The sequence below is a fragment of the Papaver somniferum genome, chromosome 4 (genome assembly GCF_003573695.1).
Source record: "Papaver somniferum cultivar HN1 chromosome 4, ASM357369v1, whole genome shotgun sequence".
Classification (NCBI taxonomy): domain Eukaryota; kingdom Viridiplantae; phylum Streptophyta; class Magnoliopsida; order Ranunculales; family Papaveraceae; genus Papaver; species Papaver somniferum.
The window spans coordinates 39758883-39785658 of NC_039361.1; the positions used below are offsets into that span (position 1 = coordinate 39758883).

The following is a 26776-nucleotide window of genomic DNA, read 5'->3' on the forward strand; positions in this document are numbered from 1 at the left end:
ATGTAAGCAAAAAAAGTAAATCAAAAGCAAAGTAAATTGGAGAAAGTAATCAATAGAGAAAGATATTGGTCAAGGAATTCATCTTCTATCTTAAACAAGTGCTTGCATTCATGATTAGAATTACAATTTAATCTCTTTTATTATTAAAAGCCTAGAGAATCAAGAGAGAAAGATAATCTATTAATTTCCTAAGTCCATCAACATACACATTAGAGCTGCATATGTGAATTTTACCTAAAGGATAACCTAACGCCTTGCGCTAATTAAGTTCAATTTCCATGAGCATTAAGTTTTGGAAATAGGCTAATCAATGCAATTATCATACATTGCGCATGACAATTCGGACAATGGTCAAACTCTACATATGATTACAAGAGTGTATCACTACAAACCGTAATCATATCATGCTCTTGTATTCGGGGTTATCGCTTGATGAAAAACCCTAAAATAGCTATGGAAAAGGATGCAAGTTCAATTAATTGGCCACTTAACTAACCAAACATCTAAGTTTTATCACAATACATCAATCATGTGATTATTAAAACAATGGAGATTTGAACGATAATCAAGAGAGAAAACTAATGCATTAATCAAGCACAAGTTGTAGATATAGGACTACATCCTTAACCAATAATATAAGATTTTGCTACTCATAGTTATGGAGTTCATCATAATCAATAATCAAATAAAGAAGATGAAAGCAAAGCAAACCCTAGTAGCGTAAACAAAAGCGTCTCTCTCCTTAGCTCCAAGAATAATACGTCATCAAAGTTGTCGAAACTTTTCCTCTTTTGTAGCTTTTCTTAGGTCAAGCCTTCAAAAGCCCATACCAATATATCCACCAAGCCCATATGTGAAATACCCAAGTAGAAAATCTGCTCAAAAAGTGTTGTCGGAAGTCCCAAAAGTTGGCCGGAAACCTACCGGAAATTGGTCGGGAAAGTCGCCGGTAAGTAGCTCAGGTGACCGGCAAAGCCACCCGGTCACCGGTCATTGTCAGTCAACTCGGTCAAGGCTCAGCCGAGTCAGGATGAGTCATCGAGTTAATTCAGTTGATTTGGTCCTTACTGCCAAGGCCTAAGCCATTTTGCACTGGCCAGCTTTTGTGTTGCACAATCATTGTGCATGACTGCTCTTCTGCTGCTTCATCTTATGCCAATTTCAGACCTAGCCATTGATTCCATTTCTCCTCAGTTGCAACGCAACAAAGTCTTGTTCAACTGCAGCATAACCTCTTCAGTAGCCACCAAATCCTTGTCTTTGTCACCAACTCAGCTGCATCTTCAAACACAGCTCTAACTCCATAACCTGTGACCTAGGCTCATCTAAACATTCATCTGAGTTTCATCATTCGCAGCAACCACCCTTTCATACTTCAATCTCTACATGCGGCAACAACAACATTACCACCACATTGCACTTCAGTCCATTACCAAAATCAATCAGTATTACAACTCCATCAGCTTCATACACAATCTCTTGCAATTCAATCACACCACTGCGACTGCGTATCCTCGAACAGTACTGCCTCATATTTCCTATAACATCAACTACAACTGCAAACTGTAATACCTTCTTATCTTCACCAGCAAGCTTGCAACTGATTCTGCAGCACAATCTTCACTTGGACTCCCACGTACAGCTGCATCACAACCTTGAAATTCTCCAGCTTCTTCTTTTTGACCTGCAACTGAACTGTTCAATACCATTATCTTCTCATCCATGAACTGAAACATCAAAGACTGCAGTGTGTCTTCTCAGTTCAAAGCTCATCTTCTCTACCTGCACTTTGAGCTTAAAACTCAACATACCCATCTCTGTAACACCAAATCGACACCAATTTCATATCCAGTCTCTGCATCTCAAGGCTACGGTAGCATTTTCTGTATATTTCCATCGACTTCTCACTGCTTCTATGTCGACGAACCCTGACAGCAACAGACTGTCTATCACTTGCAATTCATCTTCACCAGCATCACCAACTCACTGAGTCTTCATCTGCTCAGTACAATCCAAGCACCATCACAATTCCACCTAACTCAGCACCAACTTCTCTTCCCATGAAAACTTCATGATAAACCAAACCCATAGCAGCAACCTCAGATCACCAGTACCTGCAACAACTTGAACTACAACTCAATTTACTGGAATTCTAGCATACATCTATACATTCATTCTATAACTTCATCTGCTCTCATTCAATTATTAGCAGCACCTTATGGTTCTTTATTTGCAATCACCAGCCCACCTGCAACCAGTCTTGACACCAACAATCACAGCACCATCCTCCTTCTCAGCTCCACAAAACAACAACTCAACGAGTCCACCATCTGACCCATGTTTCTCAAATCAACACCAGATTCAGAACCCTAACTTCTTCCTCCTTGTGTTCTTCTAGTGCTGCAGCTTAAACTCTCCTTTTTTACCAAGAACCAGGTCAATTTCTTCCTTGTCTGAATCTTTGTTCAAAACCCAAATTCTTCTCTTCAAATACGAGTTACAGAAGCAACCCATCTCTAATTTTTGCATAAATTTCTTCAAAGCAAGAACCCTAACCTCCAATTGCAGCAACAAACTCCCTTATAATCTCGGTCTCAAAGATGCTGTAGCGTGAATTAAAGTAAACCCATTCTTCAATATGCTTAAAGCTGTCTAATCTCAACCACAGATGTAGATCCCCTTTTTGTTCTTCTCTTATTTCAACAGCAGGAACTCCACCTCCAAAACCCCAACTTCAGTGTTAGCTCCTTCTTCATCTCTGGTTCTCTCTGAGTTTCATCCTCTCTGAATCAAAAACATCTTCTATTTCTTCACTGTTTCTCGATCTAATCTTTAGCAGCAACTGCTGCTTTTCTTCTTAATTTCAGGTCTGCCAATGATTTGGGGGAAAGAAGAGAAAATGATTTCTCAAAGCTAGCTACATAGGTGCCATGAGTATCTAACCGGGTGTCTTTAACACTTAAATGGGTTTCCCCTTATCCTTAGCTGAGTTTTTTTTAATCATTCTCCAAAAGAGAGTCGCCCCATAACCTTGACTCGGCTCCCAATATTGTTGGTGTATGAAATGACCATTTTGCGCTTATTGCTCAATTTAGGATGATTTCTTCTTCTTCACCTCCTTTGCTGCATAACCTTAGTTGGCTCCAAACATCGCTCGCCTATGAATGACGCTTCTGCTCTTCTCGAATTCTTCCACCAACAATAGTCGTCTTTTACTTCTCATATCCGCTTCTCCTCTTCAATGTCTATTCATCACTAAAGTTGTCATGCTTTTCAGACAGAAATTGTATCACTAAAGCCGGCATACTTTTCAGACAGAGCTGAAGAAATAAAAGCAAATAATGAGAAATAATCCGCATCCAACAGCATTTGCACCTTTTTGCCTTTTAAGCGACGTCTCCCCTTCTTTTGTTCCAAATGACTCCAAAGTACCTAAATACTCAAAAACAAACATAAGATACATAATTTACAAGAAAACTTAGCAAAGAAAGCATAAACAATAGATAAATATTAAGGTGTTTTAGACACATATCAATGATCGAGTGGAAGAAAACACAGGTGGTAGTTTATCTCGGGAAATTTTCAGGTAAATATGTGAAGTTGTGTGTGCTGCAGAGATTCTAAATCGTGTAAGATACGTGTTGGTGAATATGTGATGCAATTAGGAGCGTGCAAGAGATAAATATGGAGAGATTGATAGTTGAAGACGCGTGAAATTTTAAAAAGAGAAAAATATCACCGGAAAGAAGAAAGAAATCCGTGGAGTTATTACGAGAGATTTCTAGTACCTGCCTAGTATAAAAAGGCTTGCAGGAGGTCAGGGAAGGGGTTATCAAGAGTTTAGGGAAGCTTAGGCAGAGAACAGAGCAAGAAAATCAAGCTGCTGGAAACTGGTTCTGCTGCTGCAAGTGTTGAAGACGAAGAACAAAAGACCATTGAGAATTTATTCTACAGCAAAAGTGATATATTGTTAAATAGCAGTTGTTGCCATAGACCTCTAGCAACTGAGAATACCCCTTTAGCAACTGCAGTTTGCAATTGTTTTCTTACTTTTCACTCTTTTCAACCTTGTAAACACCTTTTTGAGCAATGAAAAATTCTTTTAAGCGTGTTTCCAGTATGATGAGCTAAACTTATTCTCTGGTGAGACGGAGGAAGCTGTTTCTCCAATGAAAAAGTGGTAAATTTTATTTATTAATTTGTGCAATTTATTTTGTGATTGTTTGCTTAGAATAAAAAAAATATTTAATGATTTTTATCAAGCAATTGTGATTCCTAGTGATGGTATATGCTTAGCGTAGGGTTTTTGATATCCCATACTTTCGATTTACAATTGTTCTTCTAAAAATCTACTTTTGCAATAATTAGAATCAACTCGAATGTTTAGTTGCATAACTACAATTATTAAAATCACTTTGGAAATTGGTAAAATAGTGGAATCTTAGCCCCAGTCTTTCCCACTCTTGAAAACAATTTTAATTTAATTTGTTGTTTTAGGATTAGAATTTAAATCTAGAATCGAACTTTCACAAGTCTTTAACAAACCTTTTTCTACAACTATAAAAACAACATCAAATAACATGTCCTCAAACCAATTTTATTCAAACCGAAAAGGAGAGGCACCCCGGTCTTCTCATTCAAAAATAATAGTGAGCGTCCAAGGGTCGGAGAACAATGTTACAAAGGCTTGTTATCTGATCTCCAAAGTAGTTTTCTCATTCATCTGAGTTAATAAACCTATCAATTCGTGTTAGACCATTATTCGGTTGAACCCGCCAACCGTTGGTATGTCAAGTTTGGTTGTCATATTTTAGTTCCAAAACTCAAGGTCGCTTGATTAGCTTACTAGAGTCATCTTCGTTAGGTAAGACTAGGAATTTTAGAAATGTTGAGACATACAAATATTACTCTGAAGAACCTGAAGATATATCGGCATTAACGGATACATCGTCTTTCTGTTCGAGGTTAGTAATACAAGACTTGACTAGTTTCCATTTTTATCTACATTACTTTCAAGTCATTTAGATTAAAAACATAATATGCGAAGTTATATATATATATGAAACTCTAGTGTTAGAGACTTGATCATTTTTTTATGATCAAAGTGTCAAGGAAGAATATACCAAACTTGTGTATATTGAATTACGAAGTATAACACTTATCTTTTGAACTTCGTAATTGCGACATATACACTATCTTTGTAACTTGTTGCTAGATTATGTAATGAACTTAGGATTCATTACATACCTAGAAAACTATGTTTAACTACATGAGTTTAAGGAAGTAGACTTGCGAAACTTGTTTCGTATTTGAAAGAAATCAATGGGATTGGTGATATGATTCCTATTGGGGATTTTTAGCAGGACCGATCCCTATTAAAGAATCTATAGCAAGACTGACCCATGCCTTGGGGATATATAGCAGGACCCATCCCAATTGGGGATCTCTTGCAGGATCGGTCCCAATAACATTTTTGTATTTTCTGATTTTACATATACGTTAGGGTTTTGTGAATACCGAAATATGAGTTACTATTTAGGAAAGTTCAAGATGTCGACATAGTGAGTAATTTAAACATGTGTTAAAATCTTATCTTTAATTGTTTAAAGAAAATTAAAGATATTGTGAATAGTTTGGTAACATGATGTAATATGTCCAGATTTTCGGATGACGTACATTTTAAATTCAATATCTATTATTTGAATGTTGGTTTCCTGTGAATTTTTGATATGTTATAGATAAGTGTGTGAAGAATGTTTATCTAAAATTTGAATACGATCGGATCAAGTTATGATTATGAAACGTATGATATAAGATTCTGCAGTTAGTGTGTTTGCTTAAATACTTAAAAGAGATACATGTTGTTTGTCATATGCTTCTACACAATGGTTTGCTAGTATTGTTTGTAAAAATGGTTTACAAATTAATTGATTTGTTTGTTTGAATTGCGGCGCATGATTCGAGGAAACTCGTGCAACTTAGCGGAATGACCCCGATAAGCGGATTGGTAGGGAACGAATTGAGTAAACTCGTGCAACTTATCAGAATGACCCCGATAAGAGGATTGGCAGGACACAAACTGAGGAAAATCGTACAATTTATCAGAACGACCCAAATAAGCGGATTGGCAGGGCACGAACTGAGGAAACTCGTGCAACTTATCAATTGTGAACTTATGCATTGAAATTTATACTAGTTGATTTTTTGACAACGTTATTGTTATCGTGAGCATATTTATCGAATATATAATTGAATCCTCAAAGTTGTGATGAAATCTCTTATTGTATGTTATCTTCGATTGATTGATAGTTCTTCGCATCTTTTGAGAATGAGAATGCATTCTATTGAGTCGTCATTTCACCCCAATTGACATTCTTGCATATTTCACGGAAGGTGGAAGTGGAAACTAAAAAGTTAGTTTAATCATTGTATTGTTATATTGTATTGCTTGAAATGTAAATTTGAACTGAAATGTTATTAAAGATGTTTAGTAAATTCATATGCATCAATTCATGTTTCATAAAACTTTAATCATGTTTGGTATAAAAATTTAAGTAAGAGAAACATATGCATCAGTTTCGTCCCGAACCGTAACGCTTCGAGTTCGGACATCCATATGGGTTTGACCCTGGTTCAGAACTCAGGGTGTTACATTATCTATTTTATTTTCCCAACAAGTAAAACATATCTCTGGAAGATATACTAGTAAAGTATACTTGCTAGCTAATATTGAGTTGTCATCCATAATGGATTTCGGTTTAGACAAAATCGAAAATTGGTGTTTATTACATATTTATAGATATTTTCGGTTATGGAAATCCATTGGTGTCCAAACTACCTTAGTCTACAAATAATGAAGTTTGTTATTCTTACAAACTTATCCTAATATAAACACTTCATTTTGTAGTCACCGTGGTAGCCGACTAATAGTATTACTTATAATTCTAAACTAAGTGGATTTTCTTGGATACAATGTTAAGGACACGTTTTTTTTTCCCGTCAAATTTCTACTTTCTTCATGTTATTTTCTTTCAATGATTCGATCCTGAACCGAAGTTTTGGGCCCTTTGGAATAAAATAGTCCAAGAAACTATATTGTGGTTCCACTTAACCCCAAATAATATACACATTTCATTTGAACATGAGGTCCCACCACTATAAGATCAGTCATCTACTGAACCGGGTTTACTTACAAAGATATTTTTGAATATCAAATTTTAATGTGGTGGTGATCCAAGACATTCACTGACATGCCTATGGAAGGCCTTAGGAACAAGAGTCCTCTAGAAATTATTGAAAATTTGGTTCCAATTACTCCATTTTAACTCGATGATATCCTTGGTGCCCACCCTTTATTGATTTTGGTTGCATGAGTCTAATGTTATTTTCTTATGTCACCAGATTAATGCTCAATTGTGTTGAAATTTCATTAGAGGGAGACAAGGTTTCCCGTATCCTTATCCAGAGAAGTTTTTAAATTCCCTCTTGAATCCCTTAGTACAATCATACCATTCAAAGACATTATCGGTAGTACTTTAGGTATAAATACAAGACTATTTTTGGGAACTCCAACATTCCCTAGGGTACGAGAATCAGATCTTTAACCACTTCCCATCAAAAGTTTTCTATTTAGTCTGTTAACTTGTATTGGAACAAAGGAGGTTTCAGGTTCTACTACCTTATATATTTTGTGTATAACCGATATCTTGAGTTCCGGAATTACAACAAGTTACAGTTGTCCTCCGACTCCTCCCTAGTTTTTCATAAGTATATAAAACAATTGGTGAATTCGAGGCTTTTCGAAATTTTGTAATTATTTTTCCCATGATTTTTCTATAAATAAAAGAAAGCTAAGTTATGTTTATAAGGTCATAAATCTTTGCTCCATATTTGTGGGTAGAAATAAAAAGTTACTGAAATTGTTGATAAATTCTTTAATGATTCAACTAAATCCTCATAAAATTCCTCTAAAATAACACATTTGGGTTGGTATTTTAAGTTAACTTTTGAAAAATTACCATCTAGCATAATAAGTTCGAATATTTCATACACATTTAAATTTTGTCAAGGAAAAAAGTGAATATTTTTAAAGTAAACATTTATGGGGGTTTACTCAATAAATACCTTTATGGATTGTAGAGATTTAAAAAGAGTCATAAAAATTAATAACCTTATGAGAATTACACAGAACTAGGCAAAAGTAACTACAATCTATGTATAGGTTTAAATGCTCTAAGTTTGATCCCTAATCAGTAATATTTTATCCGGTTAAGTTAGCATCTTTATGCTTAAGCCAACAAGTATTATTGCCCCTATTTTGGGTAAGTTGCAGAATCTGGCTTTTAATAGAACTGAAGTGTTGTAACTCCAGGGTTCTCCCTGTTTTATCGATCTTTAAAGGAGAAAAGAAAAGAATGATTCCTAAGACTGTAAATGTGATTTCTATTTTGTTTTATCTTTAGTAACAAGCTTTTTTTTTTTCTTTGCTTTTTTTTCCTGAAACAACAACAAGGGTTTATATTATTACACTACTACATCAATTTCGAGATTTATCTAATGTCTTAGAGAGATTATGCAAAGTTACGCTACACGTTCTTAGAGATATTTATCAATTTCGAGATTTAACTTTGTAGAGTTATGCAGAGTTATCTAATGTCTTAGAGAGATTTGTAGAGTCTTGAAAAGTTGTAAAAACAAGTTTTATATAGAATTCCACATAAATCTGAAGAATTATATGAAAACCTGACATGATAAATGCAAATATAAAAATTATCATAGTTATTTATGAACGCGAAATTGGGGGATAAAAAAACTAATTGGGGGATAGTGGAAAAAGACAAAAACTGGATTCAAATATCAAATCAGGGTCACCCCTTATCTAAGTATTTTTTTAAATCCTAATCTACCCCTCACTAATCAGGCTTAGTGGTTAATAATAATTAGTAAAAATCTTAAGTATTTGTTAAATTATTAGCGTGTATTTGTATGTGTATTTGGGTGAATGAGATGAGAGTAGAAAGATGGAAAAAAAGTTTGAGAGGGAACTTTTTTTGGTGAAAGTGGAGGATGATTGTGAAGAGAGAATTGCTACGAAAATTTGATTTTTTTTTTCTTTGAATCCACCATTGTTGCAGCTGAAATAGCTCGGTGCCGGCATTGTATTCAACCGAAAAAACCATGCCGGCATTTGTTGGAAATTTTCATAAATGTTTGCCACTATTCGGGGGGGGGGGGGGGGGGGTCGGGGGGTGGGTAGACAAAGTCTCGTTAAAAAAATTTCTGGTTTTGATCTTCAAAACCTAAATTTTTGGTTTTAATCAGTCCACTTCCGGCACAATCAGTTAATTCTCGAGCATGCCGGTAACTATGTCGGCATAGTATGTTGCTTAAATTTCTATGCCGGCACATGATGAAAAGTATCCAGGAAACTTCAAATTTTTTTCACTTGACTGCCGACGTTGATAGATTTCTATCGAGCATGCCGACACTCAGTTCCGGCATTGAATGTTAGTTACCAAGTATGCCGGCACCATTTTCCGGCATGGTCTTCATCAATTCCAGCATGATATTCATCACTTCCGGCATGATATCCATCACTTCCGGCGATGTAATTTTTTTTATTTCCGACATGGTCTTCATCACTACCGGCATGCTCTTCATCTATGCCGGCATGGTTTTCATCACTACCGGCATGCTCTTCATCTATGCCGGCATGGTCTTCATCTATGCCGACATGGTCTTCATCACTACCGGCATTGGTCTTCATCACTTCCAGCATGTCTTCATCACTTCCAGCATGGTCTTCATCACTTCCGGCATGGTGTTCATCACTACCGGCATGGTCCTCATCGTTTCCGAATGATTAAAAAAAAATCGTTTTCAAGGGAGTGGGGAAATGGGGAAAATTTAAAAGGGAAGAGAATTTGAAAGGGAGTGGGGAAAATTTAGAGTTTGAAAGGGAGTGGGGAAAACTCTAATTTAAAAGGGAATGAGATAAATGGGGATATGATTTTGTTTTTTGATTTTTATTTTGAGCAAAGGGTATTTTAGTATTTTCATACCCAAAAATCACCCCTTAGCACACACCATGGGTTGGGGGAAGTAATCTATATCCCCCAATTAGGCTTTTTATCCCCAAATTTCGCGATCTTATTTATCATAACTTCAACTTAAAAGAAACATATTATTATACATATAAAATATTCCTTATGAACAATATAAATTGCAATAAATAGAAATAAACAAATAATAATTATTACACATTTTTACATACCACCATAAAATTTAAAAGCGTTTAATCCATATAATTTATATGCATCTATGATATGGTTTTTATAGATTGCATATTTATAAAATAAAAGAGAGTAATAAACACTTCTATTTTTTTTTTTGTTAAAGTCTTCGAAAATCATACATATTTTGCAAGACTTTCATCAAGGTAAATCTCCACGCAAAAGTCACTCAAAGTCTCGAAAACATGTAAGTGGGCGAAATCTCTGAATTTTTAAGTTTACAACTAATAACACGAACTTTATAAGATGTTTTTACAATCTATAACCAGTAACACAAATAATATAATAATTTTGAAGTCCATTAAAGTCTAGAAATCACTAAAAATATTTATTGAGTAAACTCCGTTAATCAGAGCATTTCGCAACTTTCGTGACATCTTTGAAGTAAAACACACCTAAAAAGTTCTGACAACCTCTGGCTTCATTTTGTATATTAGATTTTTACCGTATGCAGTTGTCCTCCCAACAAAAAAGATCTGGCTCCGTCACTGATCATCACCGGTGCCGTTAGTTATAGCTACAACATTCTCACTCGAATTTTTATCGACTGAACGGTTACCTCTAATTGTGTGTTCTAAAAGCAAAAAAAAAAAAAAAAAAGAAGAAACGAAAAGTCAGTTTAAATATGTAAAATAAAACTTATAATAAACTAGTTGGTTTTGCTTGTTGTTTTTTACAAGTATTTTTATTTTATAAGAAGAAGCACCTCCCAAATACTAGAATATCGTGCGTTTGGATACCAGAAGCAGAAGTAAAAGTAAAAATATTTTGCCTCACCAAAATTTATACCCAAACTAACTTTTTCCTTTTTAACTTCTTGAAATCGAAAAGTTACTTCCGGACGTGTACCAAACAGGCTCTTTATAGTGCGTTTGGATACCAGAAGTAGAAGTCGAAGCAGAACTATTTTGCTCAACAAAAAGTTAACTTTTTCATTTTTAGAAGTCGTTTTGAAAGTTTATACCAAATTGACTTCTTCAAAAAAGTGACTTCATAATGCGCATCCAAACAGCTTTTATGGCGTGATATTACACAAACGCCACTAGGATTAGTCCTTGTTTGGACACTAATACCCCTGAAAGCAAAGTCTATGACAACCACACCCTCATAAACCCTTTTCTAACCAGAAAAACCCTCGTCTCTCTCTCCATCTCTATTACTGTAAGAACCCCATCCTATTTCTGGGATTTTCTCTCAATAGGAATCGGGCTTTTTTTTCTCTGCAACAACAAGGTTTGTTCTCAACCTTCTCTTTCTCTGTTCATTTCCCTTCCATGACTGTCTCTTTTGATTTCCCTGAAAATGGGTTTCTGTTTTTACTCGAATCTTAATAAAAAGTAGTATTTGTTGCTCTAGAGTTTGCTAATTTCTGATATTTAGATATGATTGGTTTGATATTTTTGCGATTAGAGAACGTTTACTCGTTATGGTATACTTAGGGTTTTTAAAGTTGTTGGAGAAATGAAAAACAAGTTTGGGTGTGTTTGTTATATGCATATAGAGTACCTAGATTAGAGACTCGTTGTGTATATTCATTTTGCTTAATTTTTAGATAGTTTATTGCTTAGATGAACTCATAAGAGATGATGGCTACTACGCTAAGTAGTGATGATACTTAGGATATTTGTACATTTCGTCATTTCCACGGATGATTGAGGATTATGATACTGTATTGGTTCTTGAAGAAGCCAAAAAGAGGTTTCAAACCACTAAATTGGATAAGTATACATAAATATCTGCATCTGGAGAGGCAAGCACAATGTCATTTTCTGGGCCGTATTTCTGTTGGGGAATGTTTCTTTTCCTCAAAAGATTCATCCCAAGACATTTTGTTTAACTATAAGCTCAAGTGTAGGGAACAAGTGAGATCATGGTTTCATAGACTTTGACTGTTGAATTATTCCAGCTGAAACATTTCTGGGTAGGAGTCTGATTGACGCTTCTCCGAGAAATTCGTTTTTAGTACTCACTGCGATTTCCAGATATGACCTTGTCATCTGTTCTATAAACACCCTATTACTGCAATTTCTGTACTAGTCCAATGAATTTTCGAAAAGTTAAAAAACCATTTTAATCATTATTGCATCACTGAGTATAGTGGTTTATTACATGTTCATCTTTATTTAATGGATGCAAATGTTTTCTGTATATTGTTATTGCAGAACCTCTTCTGTATTTTGTTGTGCCTGATCCGTGTGTTGTATTTATTGATGTCGTACACACATTTTCTGGGAGATTTGAGCGGCAGATTAGATTACAGTTTAAAGTTGAAGGTTGCTTTAATAGAATTATTAAGAGGGGCAGAGCTAGAAAGCATATGTAAATATGATTAGAAAAAGGGACTGGTAAGCACTCTGCCTGCAGGAAAGTAAAGTCTAGGCCCTGGTGTTGCCAGGTAGAGAGCACCCACAAATCACGTGGATGGTTGGGACCATGATTGTGGGGCTTAGGGTGCTGTGACTATGCAGATGGATTTCTGGTACAGCGGATTATGGAGGCTAGGGTTCATCTAAACCAGAACAGAAAACTACTGCTATTTTATAGCTAACACTTATCAGTTTTCTTAGCGTTCTGGTCTCAAAACCTTTGGTTTCCTGTTACATAGTAATAGTTCTTAAAGCTCATGTTTGGAATTTGTGAATGTTATTAGACTTCCTTTTCCATAGTCATATATTCCTTGCCGTAAGCTGAATTTGATGAACTTGGGCATCATTACATTAATACATTCCATGTTATAATGTTGGACTACAATGTAGTAGTAAATTAGTGAATGAAAAAAAGGTTAAGAGTAGAGATATTTAGAGTTTCGGAGACTACTTAGTTAATCGAGATTAACATTGTACTTGGCAAATAATCATCTCGACCATCTTCGTTAAGACTAATCTTCTCTTCTGATGCTGCTGAGCCAATATTATGACTTCGCATCTTATTACCACCTAAACTAATTGTGGACTCCACCATGTCATTATTAATCAATGACAACTTCTTTCTAGGACTTGGCACATTAATAGGCCTTTGTTTTGGTGGACTAGATCACTTTTTGCTCTAAATAGTTGAGTATCTGCAATATAACATGGATAACATAAATATTGATAATGAGAAATTGCACAAAACTTGTTGCTCGTGTGACCGGTAAAATGAGGTCCTGAGTTTGCAAATCCTGATGTAGTTTGTGCTGTTGCTGATGAGTATTTGTTGGTGTAATATTATGCAGTTGAAGTAGCAATGGCTACTGCAGGGAAGGTGGTGGGAGAGTTCTTGCAGGTAAGTTCAGTAATTTTTCTATCTTGTTTTGGTTTTGGTATTTGAGTGTGCCATTTGATGATTTATGATTGTTAGTTAAATGCGATGGAATTTCTTTTGCAGGGTTCACAGAGACAAAGCCTGTTTCTGCAAAAAAATTGTTATAAGCAGCAGCAGCAGAGATGTAGGCTACTTTGGGGTTCTCTACAAAGACAAAGCCTTTCACTAAGAATGCCTAATGGGGGACGTGGTCTTGCATCGATATCAAGGACCATGTGTTCTGGGAAACCTAAAGCAGCTGTGGTTTTAGGAGATGTGAGTAGTGGTGAAGATTCTGTTAAGGTTGAAAGTGATAATGAGAAAGTTCTACATTTTTTCCGGATTCCGTTGATTCAAGAAAGCGCAAATGTAGAACTCCTTAAGAAAGTTCAGACAAAGGTTTCAAGGGAGATTGTATGTTTGAAGACCGAGCAATGTTTCAATATCGGGATCAATTCGGACCTCTCGAGTGAAAAGCTTGAAGTGCTTAAATGGCTTCTGGGAGAGACATATGAGCCTGATAATTTGGGGAGTGACAGTTTTCTTGAGAATGAGAATCAGGGAGGTGTTTCTTCTGTTGTTATTGAGGTTGGCCCTCGTCTTTCTTTTACAACAGCATGGAGTGCTAATGCTGTATCTATTTGTAAAGCATGTGGGTTGACAGAGATTACCCGCTTGGAGAGGTCAAGACGGTATATACTGATTCTTGGTTCAGGAAGTAAGGGGTTACAGGAACACCAAGTTAATGAGTTTGCTGCAATGGTTCATGATCGAATGACTGAGTGTGTTTACCCTCAGAAGTTGTTGTCATTCAAGACAAGTGCAGTTCCCGCGGAAGTTGAATACATTGATGTCATGGGGAGAGGGCGGAAAGCATTAGAGGAGATCAATGAGAAAATGGGTTTAGCATTTGATGAGCAAGATTTACAGTACTACACTAGGCTTTTCAGAGAAGACATAGGACGAAATCCAACAACTGTTGAACTATTTGATATAGCACAGTCTAATAGTGAGCATAGCAGGCATTGGTTTTTCAACGGAAAGCTTGTTATAGATGGGAAGCCTATGAATAGCACACTCTTTCAGATTGTGAAGAGCACTTTGAAGGCGAACCCCAACAACTCTGTAATCGGATTCAAGGACAACTCCAGCGCAATTAGGGGTTTCTTGGTGAACCAGTTGCGCCCTTCTCAACCTGGTCTGACATCTCCTTTGACTCCAACTGCTCGCGACCTTGATATCTTGTTTACTGCAGAGACACACAACTTTCCATGTGCTGTAGCACCTTTCCCTGGGGCTGAGACAGGGGCAGGAGGTAGAATTAGGGATACCCATGCAACAGGTAGGGGTTCATATGTTGTGGCTTCCACTGCTGGTTACTGTGTCGGTAACCTTCAGATTGATGGTTCATGTTCTCCATGGGAGAATCCAGCATTCACGTACCCAGCAAACTTGGCGTCTCCGCTGCAGATTCTCATCGAAGCAAGCAATGGTGCATCAGATTACGGCAACAAATTCGGCGAGCCTTTGATTCAAGGATACACGAGAACTTTTGGTATGAGACTTCCAAACGGAGAAAGGAGGGAATGGTTGAAGCCAATCATGTTTAGTGCTGGTATTGGGCAGATTGATCACAACCACATAACCAAAGGAGAACCCGAGATTGGAATGCTTGTTGTAAAGATTGGAGGCCCAGCTTATCGGATTGGAATGGGTGGTGGTGCGGCTTCTAGCATGGTAAGTGGGCAAAATGATGCAAACCTGGATTTTAATGCTGTACAGCGCGGGGATGCTGAAATGGCACAGAAATTGTATCGTGTTGTTCGGGCCTGTATCGAGATGGGGGAAGGTAACCCAATCATAAGTATACATGACCAAGGAGCTGGGGGAAACTGCAATGTTGTTAAGGAAATTATTTATCCAAAGGGTGCTAAAATTGATATTCGGGCAATAGTAGTTGGTGATCATACAATGTCAGTGTTAGAGATATGGGGTGCTGAGTATCAAGAACAAGATGCAATACTGGTGAAGCCTGAAAGCCGCGATCTGCTACAATCAATTTGTGAGAGGGAAAGAGTATCTATGGCTGTTCTTGGATCCATTAGTGGTGAAGGACGAGTAACTTTAGTAGACAGCTTGGCTACAGAGAATTGCCGATCCCGTGGGCTTCCTCCTCCCCCTCCTGCAGTGGATCTCGAGTTAGAGAAGGTGCTCGGGGACATGCCTCAGAAATGCTTTGAGTTCCCTAGGGTTGTTCCTGCAGCAGAGCCACTTAAGATTCCACCAGGGACGACCCTGATGGATTCCCTGGAGAGGGTATTGCGGCTACCTTCTGTATGTTCGAAGCGTTTCTTGACCACAAAGGTTGATCGGTGTGTAACAGGTCTTGTAGCACAGCAGCAAACAGTGGGGCCTCTGCAGCTTACTCTCGCTGATGTTGCAGTCATCGCTCAGTCCTATACTGAGCATACTGGTGGTGCATGTGCTATTGGGGAGCAACCAATTAAGGGTTTGCTAAATCCAACTGCTATGGCTAGGTTAGCAGTTGGGGAAGCACTTACAAACCTTGTTTGGGCCAAGATTACTTCTCTTTCTGATGTAAAGGCCAGTGGAAATTGGATGTATGCGGCCAAGCTTGACGGGGAAGGAGCAGCAATGTACGATGCTGCTAATGCACTATCAGAAGCAATGATTGAGCTTGGTATAGCAATAGACGGGGGTAAGGACAGTCTGTCCATGGCTGCGCATGCTTCTGGCGAGGTCGTGAAGGCTCCTGGAAATCTTGTCATCAGTGTATACGCCACTTGCCCAGATATAACATTGACAGTGACCCCAGATTTGAAACTTGGAGATGATGGTGTCTTGCTACACATTGATTTAGGAAAAGGGGAACGACGGTTAGGTGGGTCTGCTTTTGCGCAGGTATTCGACCAGGTTGGAGATGACTGCCCTGATGTTGATGATGTCTCTTACCTTAAAAGAGTCTTTGAGACTATACAGGAGCTGCTTACAGACAGGTTGATATCTTCTGGTCATGACATTAGTGATGGTGGTCTGATTGTGTGCATTCTGGAGATGGCATTCGCTGGAAATTGTGGATTGCGTATGAACTTGATCTCACGGGGAAAGAGCCTCTTCGAAACCCTCTTTGCGGAAGAGCTTGGTCTTGTCCTTGAGGTTAGCAAGGAAAACTTGGATACAGTTAGGAGTAGGCTTCAAGGAGCCCAGATTTCTGCTGAAATTCTTGGGCAAGTAACTTCATCACCCACGATACATTTGTCGGTTGATGGGGTACCTCAATTAGAGCAGGAAACATCTCATCTAAGAGATATGTGGGAGGAAACTAGTTTTCAGCTTGAGGGATTCCAAAGGCTGGCATCATGTGTACAGTCGGAAAAAAATGGATTGAAAAGCAGGCACGAGCCTTCTTGGGCTTTATCTTTCACTCCAAAATTTACAGAAAAGAATTTGTTGGCACTGGCTTGTAAACCAAAGGTAGCTGTCATCAGAGAGGAAGGGAGCAATGGGGATAGAGAAATGTCTGCAGCATTGTATGCTTCTGGCTTTGAACCTTGGGATATCGCTATGTCAGACCTTCTAAGTGGAGCCATCTCTCTTGATGGGTTCCGAGGAATTGTGTTTGTAGGAGGTTTTAGTTATGCAGATGTGTTGGACTCAGCAAAAGGTTGGTCAGCCTCCATACGGTTCAATCAGCCTCTCCTAACCCAATTTCAAGAGTTCTACAATAGGCCCGACACCTTCAGCCTGGGAGTGTGCAATGGATGCCAACTCATGGCACTGTTGGGATGGATTCCAGGAGCCGAAGTTGGTGGAGTCCTTGGTGTGGGTGGGGACCCGTCACAGCCTAGATTCATTCACAATGAGTCAGGGCGATTTGAATGTCGTTTCACAAATGTTACAATCGCGGATTCACCTTCAATAATGTTCAAAGGGATGGAGGGTAGTACGTTGGGTGTGTGGGCTGCGCATGGTGAGGGGAGAGCTTATTTCCCTGACACTGAAATTCAAGATCACATCCTTAACTCCAATTTGGCACCAGTAAGATATTGTGATGATAGTGGAGGGATAACAGAGGTGTACCCTTTCAATCCAAATGGGTCTCCACTAGGAGTAGCAGCAATATGCTCTAAAGATGGAAGACACTTGGCCATGATGCCTCATCCCGAGCGTTGTTTCCTAATGTGGCAATTTCCATGGTATCCAAAGCACTGGAATGTAGACAAGAAAGACCCTAGCCCATGGCTGCGAATGTTTCAAAATGCAAGGGAGTGGTGCTCGTAGGGCAGGTTAGTATGCAGAGAAACCTAATATTTAATTTGACGCTTTGCTTGAGATAAATTGTTCTAATTTTGCATTGAAGACAGTAAATCTTGATGAAACATATCAAAATGCGTTTTGGTAATGCTGTTTCGCTAGTTAGTAGAAGAGTTAGGTTACTGCTTCAACACATATCTTCAGTGCATAGTAGGGATAATTTGATATGTTGATTCTCTCTTGCAGGAACGTAATTAATGGAAGCAACTCAGGCGAGGGATTGCTTTGGTTCCCTGACCGTATGGTTACCTGGCAGAATAGCTTTCGAGCCATGGACCTATGAGTGCAGGAAGCTCCTTTTTTTTCCTTCCTTTTTCCTTGATGTTTTCACGTTCTATGACCTTGAGTTCATGTGACATTTCAGTGGGGGGAGGGGGCGGGGGGGAATCACTATATTTGACCTGCTATTTTTACTAAAATGCTTATTATGATTATTGTTACATATATCTCAGTTGGCACAATGCATTCTATTTTGGTACCTTCTTTTGTTTTTCGATGTTTATTGCGTGGATGCATCAAGGCTCTCCTTGAGATGTATGGAAATCAAATTGGAGAGCGGTATCATATCGTCTCTTACCATGAGTATTTTAAATATGAATTGCGTTACCTGAAATTTTTCGCTAAGGTTTGTGAGGGCTTTTATTCATTAGATTTTGGTCATGCAGGGGAAACTTTCTTACCAATTTGCTTTTTCTCATATTAATAATTGTGACAAGAAGATATGCTGTGCTTACCAGATATGCTTCTCATATTGATTTCTTTCCAATTAAGTAACCTTTGGGTTGAAAAGGCTTTAATTTTTTTTCTTTACCAGCTATGCTTGTTTCATGGCATAAGGAATACATGTCTTTATTCATCACTTGTTCCTGGATCTGGTAAAAGTTTTGTTCAATAGCAATATTTGTGGTTCTATTGTGCTGCAGCAAGTTGACAATGAGTCTTGGATACGCGGATCTCGTCAGCGTCTTACCTACTTGTATAAGAGTTTTAGCGTGGCCGATCTGTTCATAAATAGTTCCAGCAACCATCTCGCCTTATCTTATGCTGAGGATGCCTGGCGGACCATGACCCTTCAAGAAGGTAACTACTTATTTCATTAAAGATACCTGCTGCAGTAGGCTGACTGTGAGAGTCGTCAAGTTAGCCATTGTTGATACGTCTCTTGTGATCTCACTCTAGATATTGCTGTATTTTATGTTTTTCGGCCACTTATCCTTCGGCGATGGGTATCAAAATGAAGGCGTCTGATTGGTCTAGATTCAGTAACTTGTTCTCCAGAACAAGGGACACATGCTAAAAATGCTGTATGTTTATGTTCTCAGAAATGAATTCCAGTCACAATTTACATAGCAGGTCAAATCTGCTGGAGGGAGTTTTAGTTTGATCATTTTGACCGATACTTAGGATTCTCAGTTGTAGTCGTTATTTATGAAATCAAACCACCTAAAGCCCTTGTATTTTATAATTTTTATTCTATTTCTTGTCCGTAATTCTAAACTTTTATATTCTGTTTGCATGCACAGAGATTGTGCTGAACTTGCCGCTAGCTCGTCGTTATGAGGGGGTGTACCCAGTCAGCTTCAGTTCATAAGAACCTCAAGGGTTTCATCAGGTTGAGTCGTTAAATGTAGTTGTAGTCTTTAACTTAGGGTTTTGGTTCTTTTAGTTTTCAGTGTGAATCACTTACTGTTGACACAACTCATTAAGTATTTGATTTGCATGGTAGAAACTAACTCCGCGCGAATACCTTATTTTTGGCATAAGTATTTGATTTGCATGGTAGAAACCATATTCTAGTTATAATAGTGTAACAATGATTGGTTGTATTGAGAGCATTTGATCGTGATTTCCTGTACTACTGCTCTGCAACGATAGTGCAGGACATGTTTTCAGTTCGTTGGTGTTAAATGAAAGCATTATACACCTTATGGCCTATTAATATTAATTTTTCAAGTGTTTTGTAAAACAAACTATTATCGACCCGTTTTAATGTGTAGTTTGCAGGGAAAACCATGTTGCAAGCTATTAATAATTGTTCGAGATGTCTATTTCAGAATAATGTGGAACAAGGTAAAAGAAAGCAATAGTAGATTGCTATAAGCAAGAAGAGAAGAGAATTCAAGCAAGAAGAGAAAGATAAGTTTTGTGTTTAATAATTTGATTGAGTAATAGATAGCTCTTACAAGACTTAATCTAGCCTTTATATAGGTTTGAAGAATAACTAAACTAAGAAACAGAAAACTAAAAGGAAATCTAAAAGAATCCTAAAAATAAGAAAGACTGAAACTAGGAAACCATGGAACCCAAACCTCTAAGCGGAATCTTCTGGAATTGTAGTATGCCCTGCATCAGTCCCCCCTTCTAGAGTAAAGCTCGTCCTCGAGTTGTCCAAACAAACCAGAAGTTCATTGTCACCATGAAACGTAAAAATCTCTTGAACATTAAATGTGTTGGAGATATTCCAATCATTTGGTAGATCAATAACATAAGCATTATCATTGATCTTCTTTAAAACCTTGAAAGGACCATATTTCTTCATCTTGGTTTTGTTATAAGTACCCACTGGAAATCTTTCTTTTCTTAGATGTATCATCACGAGCTCCCCTTCCTTGAAGGTTTTAAACCTCTTGTGTTTATCAGCATCCTCTTTATATTTAGAATTGGACTTCTCCAGTTTAGATTTTACTTCATTATGTAATTCAGTTGCTTTGTCTACAAAAGAGTCGGCTGCAGTGTTTGTACTCTGTGTGGTGGGTAAGGCTACCAAATCAAGAGTATGATTAGGTACTTTAGAGTACACAATCTCAAATGGAGTTTTCCCAGTAGAACGATTCACAGAAGTGTTGAAAGCGAATTCCATATGTGGCAATAACACATCCCACTGCTTACTATTATCCAGGCACTTAGCTCTAATCAAATTCCCAAGTGATCTATTAACAACCTCAGTCTGTCCATCAGTTTGCGGATGTGAAGTTGTGCTGAATTGTAGAACTGTGCCTAAGCGCATCCATAAACTTTTCCAGAAATAACTCAAAAATTTGGTATCTCTGTCAGAAGTGATAGACTTTGGAACCCCATGCAATCTTACTACTTCTTTAAAGAACAAAGAAGCAACATTAGAAGCGTCAGTTGATTTCTTACAAGCCACGAAGTGAGCCATTTTAGAGTAACGATCAACTACGACCATAACAGAATCATTACCTCTAGCAGTACGAGGTAAACCAAGTATAAAATCCATACTTATATCAACCCAAGGTGCATCAGGAACTGGTAAAGGAGTATACAACCCGGTATTTTGAATTGTACCCTTTGCTCTCTGACAGACCATGCATTTTTGTACGAACTTTTGTACATCACGTTTCAAAGATGGCCAGAAATATCTTTCTTCAATCAGGGCAATGGTTTTATCTCTCCCAAAATGACCACCAAGACCACTGCCATGTAATTCTCGCATAAGATGTAAACGTAAAGACCCTTGAGGAATACATAATCGATTCCCTTTAAAAAAAAACCTTCTTGTATAAGAAAATCATCAACCCCATGAGTTTGAGAACTGCATTGATCCCATAGTTTGCCAAAATCTTCATCTTCTGGATAAATGTCTTTGATATAGTCAAATGCATAACTCTCATTACGAATTGTAGTTAATAGATGACTTCTTCTACTTAAGGCATCAGCAACTTGATTCAATTTGCCACTTTTATGTCTCACGGAGAAAGTGTATTTGTTGAGTGTGGAAAGCCATCGATCATGCATTCTGTTAACTTTAGCAGAAGTATTCAAAAACTTCAAAGCATGGTTGTCAGTGTTGACAACAAATTCCCTATGTATAAGATAAGTATGCCACTGCTTAAGAGATTGAACAAGAGCCAATAACTCTAATTCATATGTAGACCATTTCTTTTGTGCATCTGAATTCTTCTCACTGTAATATGCAATTGGATGACCCTCCTGTGATAATACTGCACCAATACCAACAACAGATGCATCACAATCTATTTCAAAAGGCTTGTTGAAATTCGGAAGTGCAAGAATTGGTGTCGTACAAAGCTTTTCTTTAAGAAGAATAAAGCTTTTATCCATTGCTTCCGTCCACTCAAACTTCTCCTTCTTGAGACAGTCAGTCAAAGGTGCAGAAATAGAGCTAAAGTTCTTCACAAATCTTCGATAGAAAGAAGCCAAACCATGAAAACTACGAACATCACGAAAGAAGTAGGAACTGGCCAATCTTCAATTGCTTGAACTTTAGAAGGATCGACATGAATACCATCAGTAGAAATCACATATCCCAAAAATGTTACTGAAGAAGCCATGAAGGTACACTTCTTCAAATTAACATATAAAGAGTTGTCAGCAAGAACTTGAAACACTTGTGAAAGATGTTGGAGGTGTTCTGGCTCACTGCGACTAAAAATTAGTATGTCATCAAAATAGACAATAACAAATTTACTGAGAAAGGGTTGGAGAACCTGATTCATAAGTCGCATAAAAGTACTAGGTGCATTAGATAACCCAAATGGCATGACCAGCCATTCATATAAACCTTCACGTGTCTTGAATGCTGTTTTCCACTCATCTCCACCTCGAATGCGTATTTGGTGGTAACCACTGCGTAAATCCAACTTAGTAAAAATAATAGAGCCCGACAGTAAATCAATCATATCATCAATACGCGGGATCGGAAATCTATAAGGAATGGTGATGCGATTTAATGCTCTGCAATCGATACACATCCTCCATCCATTGTCTTTTTTACTAACCAAGAAGGCAGGACTGGCACAAGGACTGTTGCTAGGTCGTATCAAACCCTTTGTAAGCAAATCATTTACCTGTCCCTGTAATATCTCATGCTCAGCAGGACTCAAGCGATAGTGTGCTTGGTTTGGTAAAGAGGCTCCAGGAATAAAATCGATGCAGTGTTGAATATTCCGTAAAGGAGGTAATGCAGTTGGTAGTTCATCTGGAAATAAAACATTATATTGAAATAATAAGGGCTTCACCTTTGCAGGCAACTCAATCATAGGCTTAGAATCTTCATGGGAATGTAAAGAATGTTGTGGGTGCAAAGAACGAATAACAGTGGCTACGACAGCATCAGTCTGCGCACAAGAGTTTGAAGTGGAATTGGATGGACTAAGAACCTTGGTTTTCCCATTATGAACAAAAGTGTAAGTATTCTCGAATCCATTGTGAACCGCGTGAAGATCGTATTGCCAAGGTCTGCCAAGAAGAAGATGGGTTGCCGTCATATTAATGACATCACATAGAACTGTGTCTTCATAACCCTCAAAAGAGAATGACACATAACACTGAAGAGTAATCTTCTGTGTGCTAGAGGCATTAACCCATCCTACAGTGTAAGGTTCTGGATGAGAAGTTACTGGTAGTTCAAGCTTCTTAACTACGTGATCAGCAATATAATTATCCACACTGCCACTATCAATTATCATCTTGCAGATTTTACCCCCAATATAACATCTTGATTTAAAATACTGTGTCTCTGAGACTTGCATTGTTGAGTAAGAAATAATGGACGAATCATCCCAACAAACTCGTCGTCATCACCAGGTGAGTCTTCATCTTCGAACTCATTAAGCGCACCAGTGACTTCATTAATGAACTGAGGTTCACCAATCAAAGCATTGAATTTCCGACAATCACTAGAAGTGTGCCCCGATTGCTGACATTTATTGCACTTATCTCCACGAAATTTTGTATAAGCATTATTAGCTCGCTGTTGCGGTGGAAATTGTTGTTGCCTGTTATGAAACCGATTCCCTGTAGTAGGAGGAGTTGGTTGCAGAGAGTGAGACTGCTGACCCGGCTGAAGATCAACTGGATTGGCTAAGATAGGTGTAGCCAGAGGTGGAGTATAAGGCACAATATGGCTAGGTTGTCGATGTGAATGGCTAACATCATCATAAGGAGGCCTGGGAATATTCAAAACAGTATCTGGAGAAAAGTTTTGAGATGAATTGGTACCCCTGTAAGTATTTTGATAACGCCCTTGTCTGGATGGATAAATCCTAGAAGAACGAATAAGACGATTTTCTATCTTAATAGCTTGCTGCACAGCTTCGACCATAGTAAAAACTGAATGAGTCATACCATTTTGTATTAATCTATTCAGTCCCTCAATGAATCTTGCAACTAACTGTTCTTCAGATTCTTTGAGTTGATTTCGTGCGACCAAATTATAAAAATCTGACACATATTCTTCAACAGTTCGTGCCCCCTGCTGAATGTTTTGTAATTTGATGAAAAGTTGCTGCATAAAGTCTCTAGGTAAGAACTTATCCCTGATCAAAGTTTTCATACGTTTCCAAGTACGTATTTTCGGTTTGTTAGCGTTTCTACGATCATCACAGATCTTATCCCACCAAGTTGCAGCTCCTCCTTTGATTTTGTATATCACAAGTTTAACCTTAGCATCTTCAGGGACTTCCATGAATTCGAAAAAAGCTTCTACCTCAAAGAACCAATCAGTCAGTTCTTCAATACGAAAATTTCCAGAGAAGTTGGGAATACCAGCTTTTAGTTTATATTCTGGTAAAGAACTGTAAGGGTTGTGACCAGTTTTTAAACGTCGTTCTTCAATCCAATTCTTCTCTAGATCGTTCTCACGTTCATCTTCATCATCACTGTCAAGTGCAGGAGAAACTATCTTCTTCTTTGAACGACCTATGAAACCTTCATACGGTTTCTTAATGTTTAAAGTACGCAATACATCTTCAGGTACTTCATCATTCTGTAAAAACTGGAGTATATCTTCTTTAGTTTTTCCTTCTAAGTCCACAAGCTCAGCATATCCAAATCTAGATTTATATGTTTTGCAACCTTCAAAAGTTGATTCTGCATGGTTTCAAGATTGGTATCTCTTAACCCTAATTTTTCCTCCATGGACTTCTCAAGAGCTTCAGTAATGTTTTTTTGCCAAAATCTCGGTATGAGATTTGATGAGAGCTTCGATTGCTGCTAGTGTAACTGGTTGAGCAGTCATTTTTTTTTTTGTATACGAAAAGGAACTAAAAAAGGACTGAAAGGTGTTGCGGAAGCGATGTAAAGGATCAAGCTATAGGATGAAAATCTAAAACTAAGCGGTTGATACCAACTAATGTGGAACAAGGTAAAAGAAAGCAATACTAGATTGCTATAAGCAAGAAGAGAAGAGAATTCAAGCAAGAAGAGAAAGATAAGTTTTGTGTTTAATAATTTGATTGAGTAATAGATAGCTCTTACAAGACTTAATCTAGCCTTTATATAGGCTTGAAAAATAACTAAACTAGGAAACAGAAAACTAAAAGGAAATCTAAAAAAATCCTAAAAATAAGAAAGACTGAAAATTGGAAACCATGAAAGCCAAACCTCTAAGCGGAATCTTCTGGAATTGTAGTATGCCCTGCATCACAGAAACATAGCTTAGAAAACCAAATAGAAGACATCTGCATGAAACCGTTCAGATATACGTTTAGTTTCTTCATTGATGAAGTTGTACATCTCTCTAGTACGAGGTGCTTAGTTGTTTGGTTTCAGTGATTTTACTTTTCGTTCTCGTGAAATTGTACCTTTTCATGTTTTGAAATTGGAGTGATTTTTTAGCTGGTGATCTCTTTTTATCCATAAAATCCTCTTTTTTCATTACGTGGACACTAAGTTAAAACTAATTTTATTTAATGTTATTTCATGTACCATCTCCGAGTTAGCTCTAAGTTAATATTGGTGTTCCAAGTTTTGCAGCTGCCATCTTATTTTCTGCTTAAGACTTTAAATTGCAGGTTGCTATATTAGTGATGCGAGTCGTGTGACATGGCTACTGCAACGAGTTCCACAGCTTGCAGTCTTGCAGACAAGTTATCAACGCCTACAGTGAGTCAGTGACCCTAATCCAAGAACTTCAGCGATTATTTCAGAAAAGCATAATTCAAGAGGATTAGATGATTTGGACCTTTGGAGTGGCAATCAAAACGTTTTCTTTTTTGTAGTTACTGATGTTGCCAGCAAAATAAGGAGAAGAACTGTACTGATTTGAACTTGTTTTTTCTGCAATTTGAACTTGTGTTTTCTGTGGCAATCAATTTATTTTGGTCTGACCACAAACTCTGTGTTCTTGATTAGCTGATATTCTTGAAGTTCTTCTCTGGGTATTCCTTTGTAGTGGGGTTGGAGGTATGTCTGGCTTTGTTGCCGTTGTTGGTTGATCTGGTTTTGGACTTTTGGTCAGGTTAGAGTAAAGTTTATTCAATACCTGGTTGGCCTTGTTGCAAGAGAGTAGAACATGGGTGCTTGTTATTGGTTCAAGTTGGCATAAGGGGTGCAAACTGAATGGTACGACGTTGATCCGGTGTACAAGGTTGAAATTTGGGACTTGGGAGTCCTTGGGCAACCCTCCATAGGAAAAGTTCGAGTTTTGGTGGACAAAGCTGATTCCAATTGGGTTAATTCCTGATAAGCATCTAAGATAATACGATGAAAGGAAGTGAATAGAGAAAGCAAAACCCAGGGGGGACATGATATGACCCATGAAATGTGACGCAGATTCCATCATGATAGACGAAGTGAATTAGAAACAATTCTGATTAGAATTGGATGTGATTTTTGTTCACTTGAGTGGCCTTCACCCAACTCTCTGTACGTGGGTGACCCATGAAATGTGATTTTTGCCCCCCATTAATTATTGTTTCCATGAATTTCAGAGCTCTAGACAAGACTCGCTGTACGTGGCCTTCACCCAACTCTCTCTAGGGACTACTACTACCTATCCAGGGAGTGTGTTTCTATAATTACTAGTAAGAAAAATGGTGCTGTAAATCATGAGTGTCGGGTCCGTATTACTTCACTTCCTCTTCATTTTCAATTGGAATGACAGG

The 26776-nt window shown here is 37.8% G+C and overlaps 1 protein-coding gene across 1 annotated transcript; it reads left to right on the plus strand.

Annotated features, from left to right (window-relative positions):
* Positions 1-11425: 11425 nt before the first annotated feature.
* Positions 11426-18348, plus strand: LOC113275214 (probable phosphoribosylformylglycinamidine synthase, chloroplastic/mitochondrial). Its single transcript, XM_026524668.1, has 4 exons — positions 11426-11525; positions 13507-13556; positions 13659-17881; positions 18096-18348. The coding sequence occupies exons 2-3, from the start codon at positions 13518-13520 to the stop codon at positions 17874-17876; spliced, it is 4257 nt and encodes a 1418-aa protein (XP_026380453.1). The 5' UTR covers positions 11426-11525; positions 13507-13517; the 3' UTR covers positions 17877-17881; positions 18096-18348.
* Positions 18349-26776: the final 8428 nt, after the last annotated feature.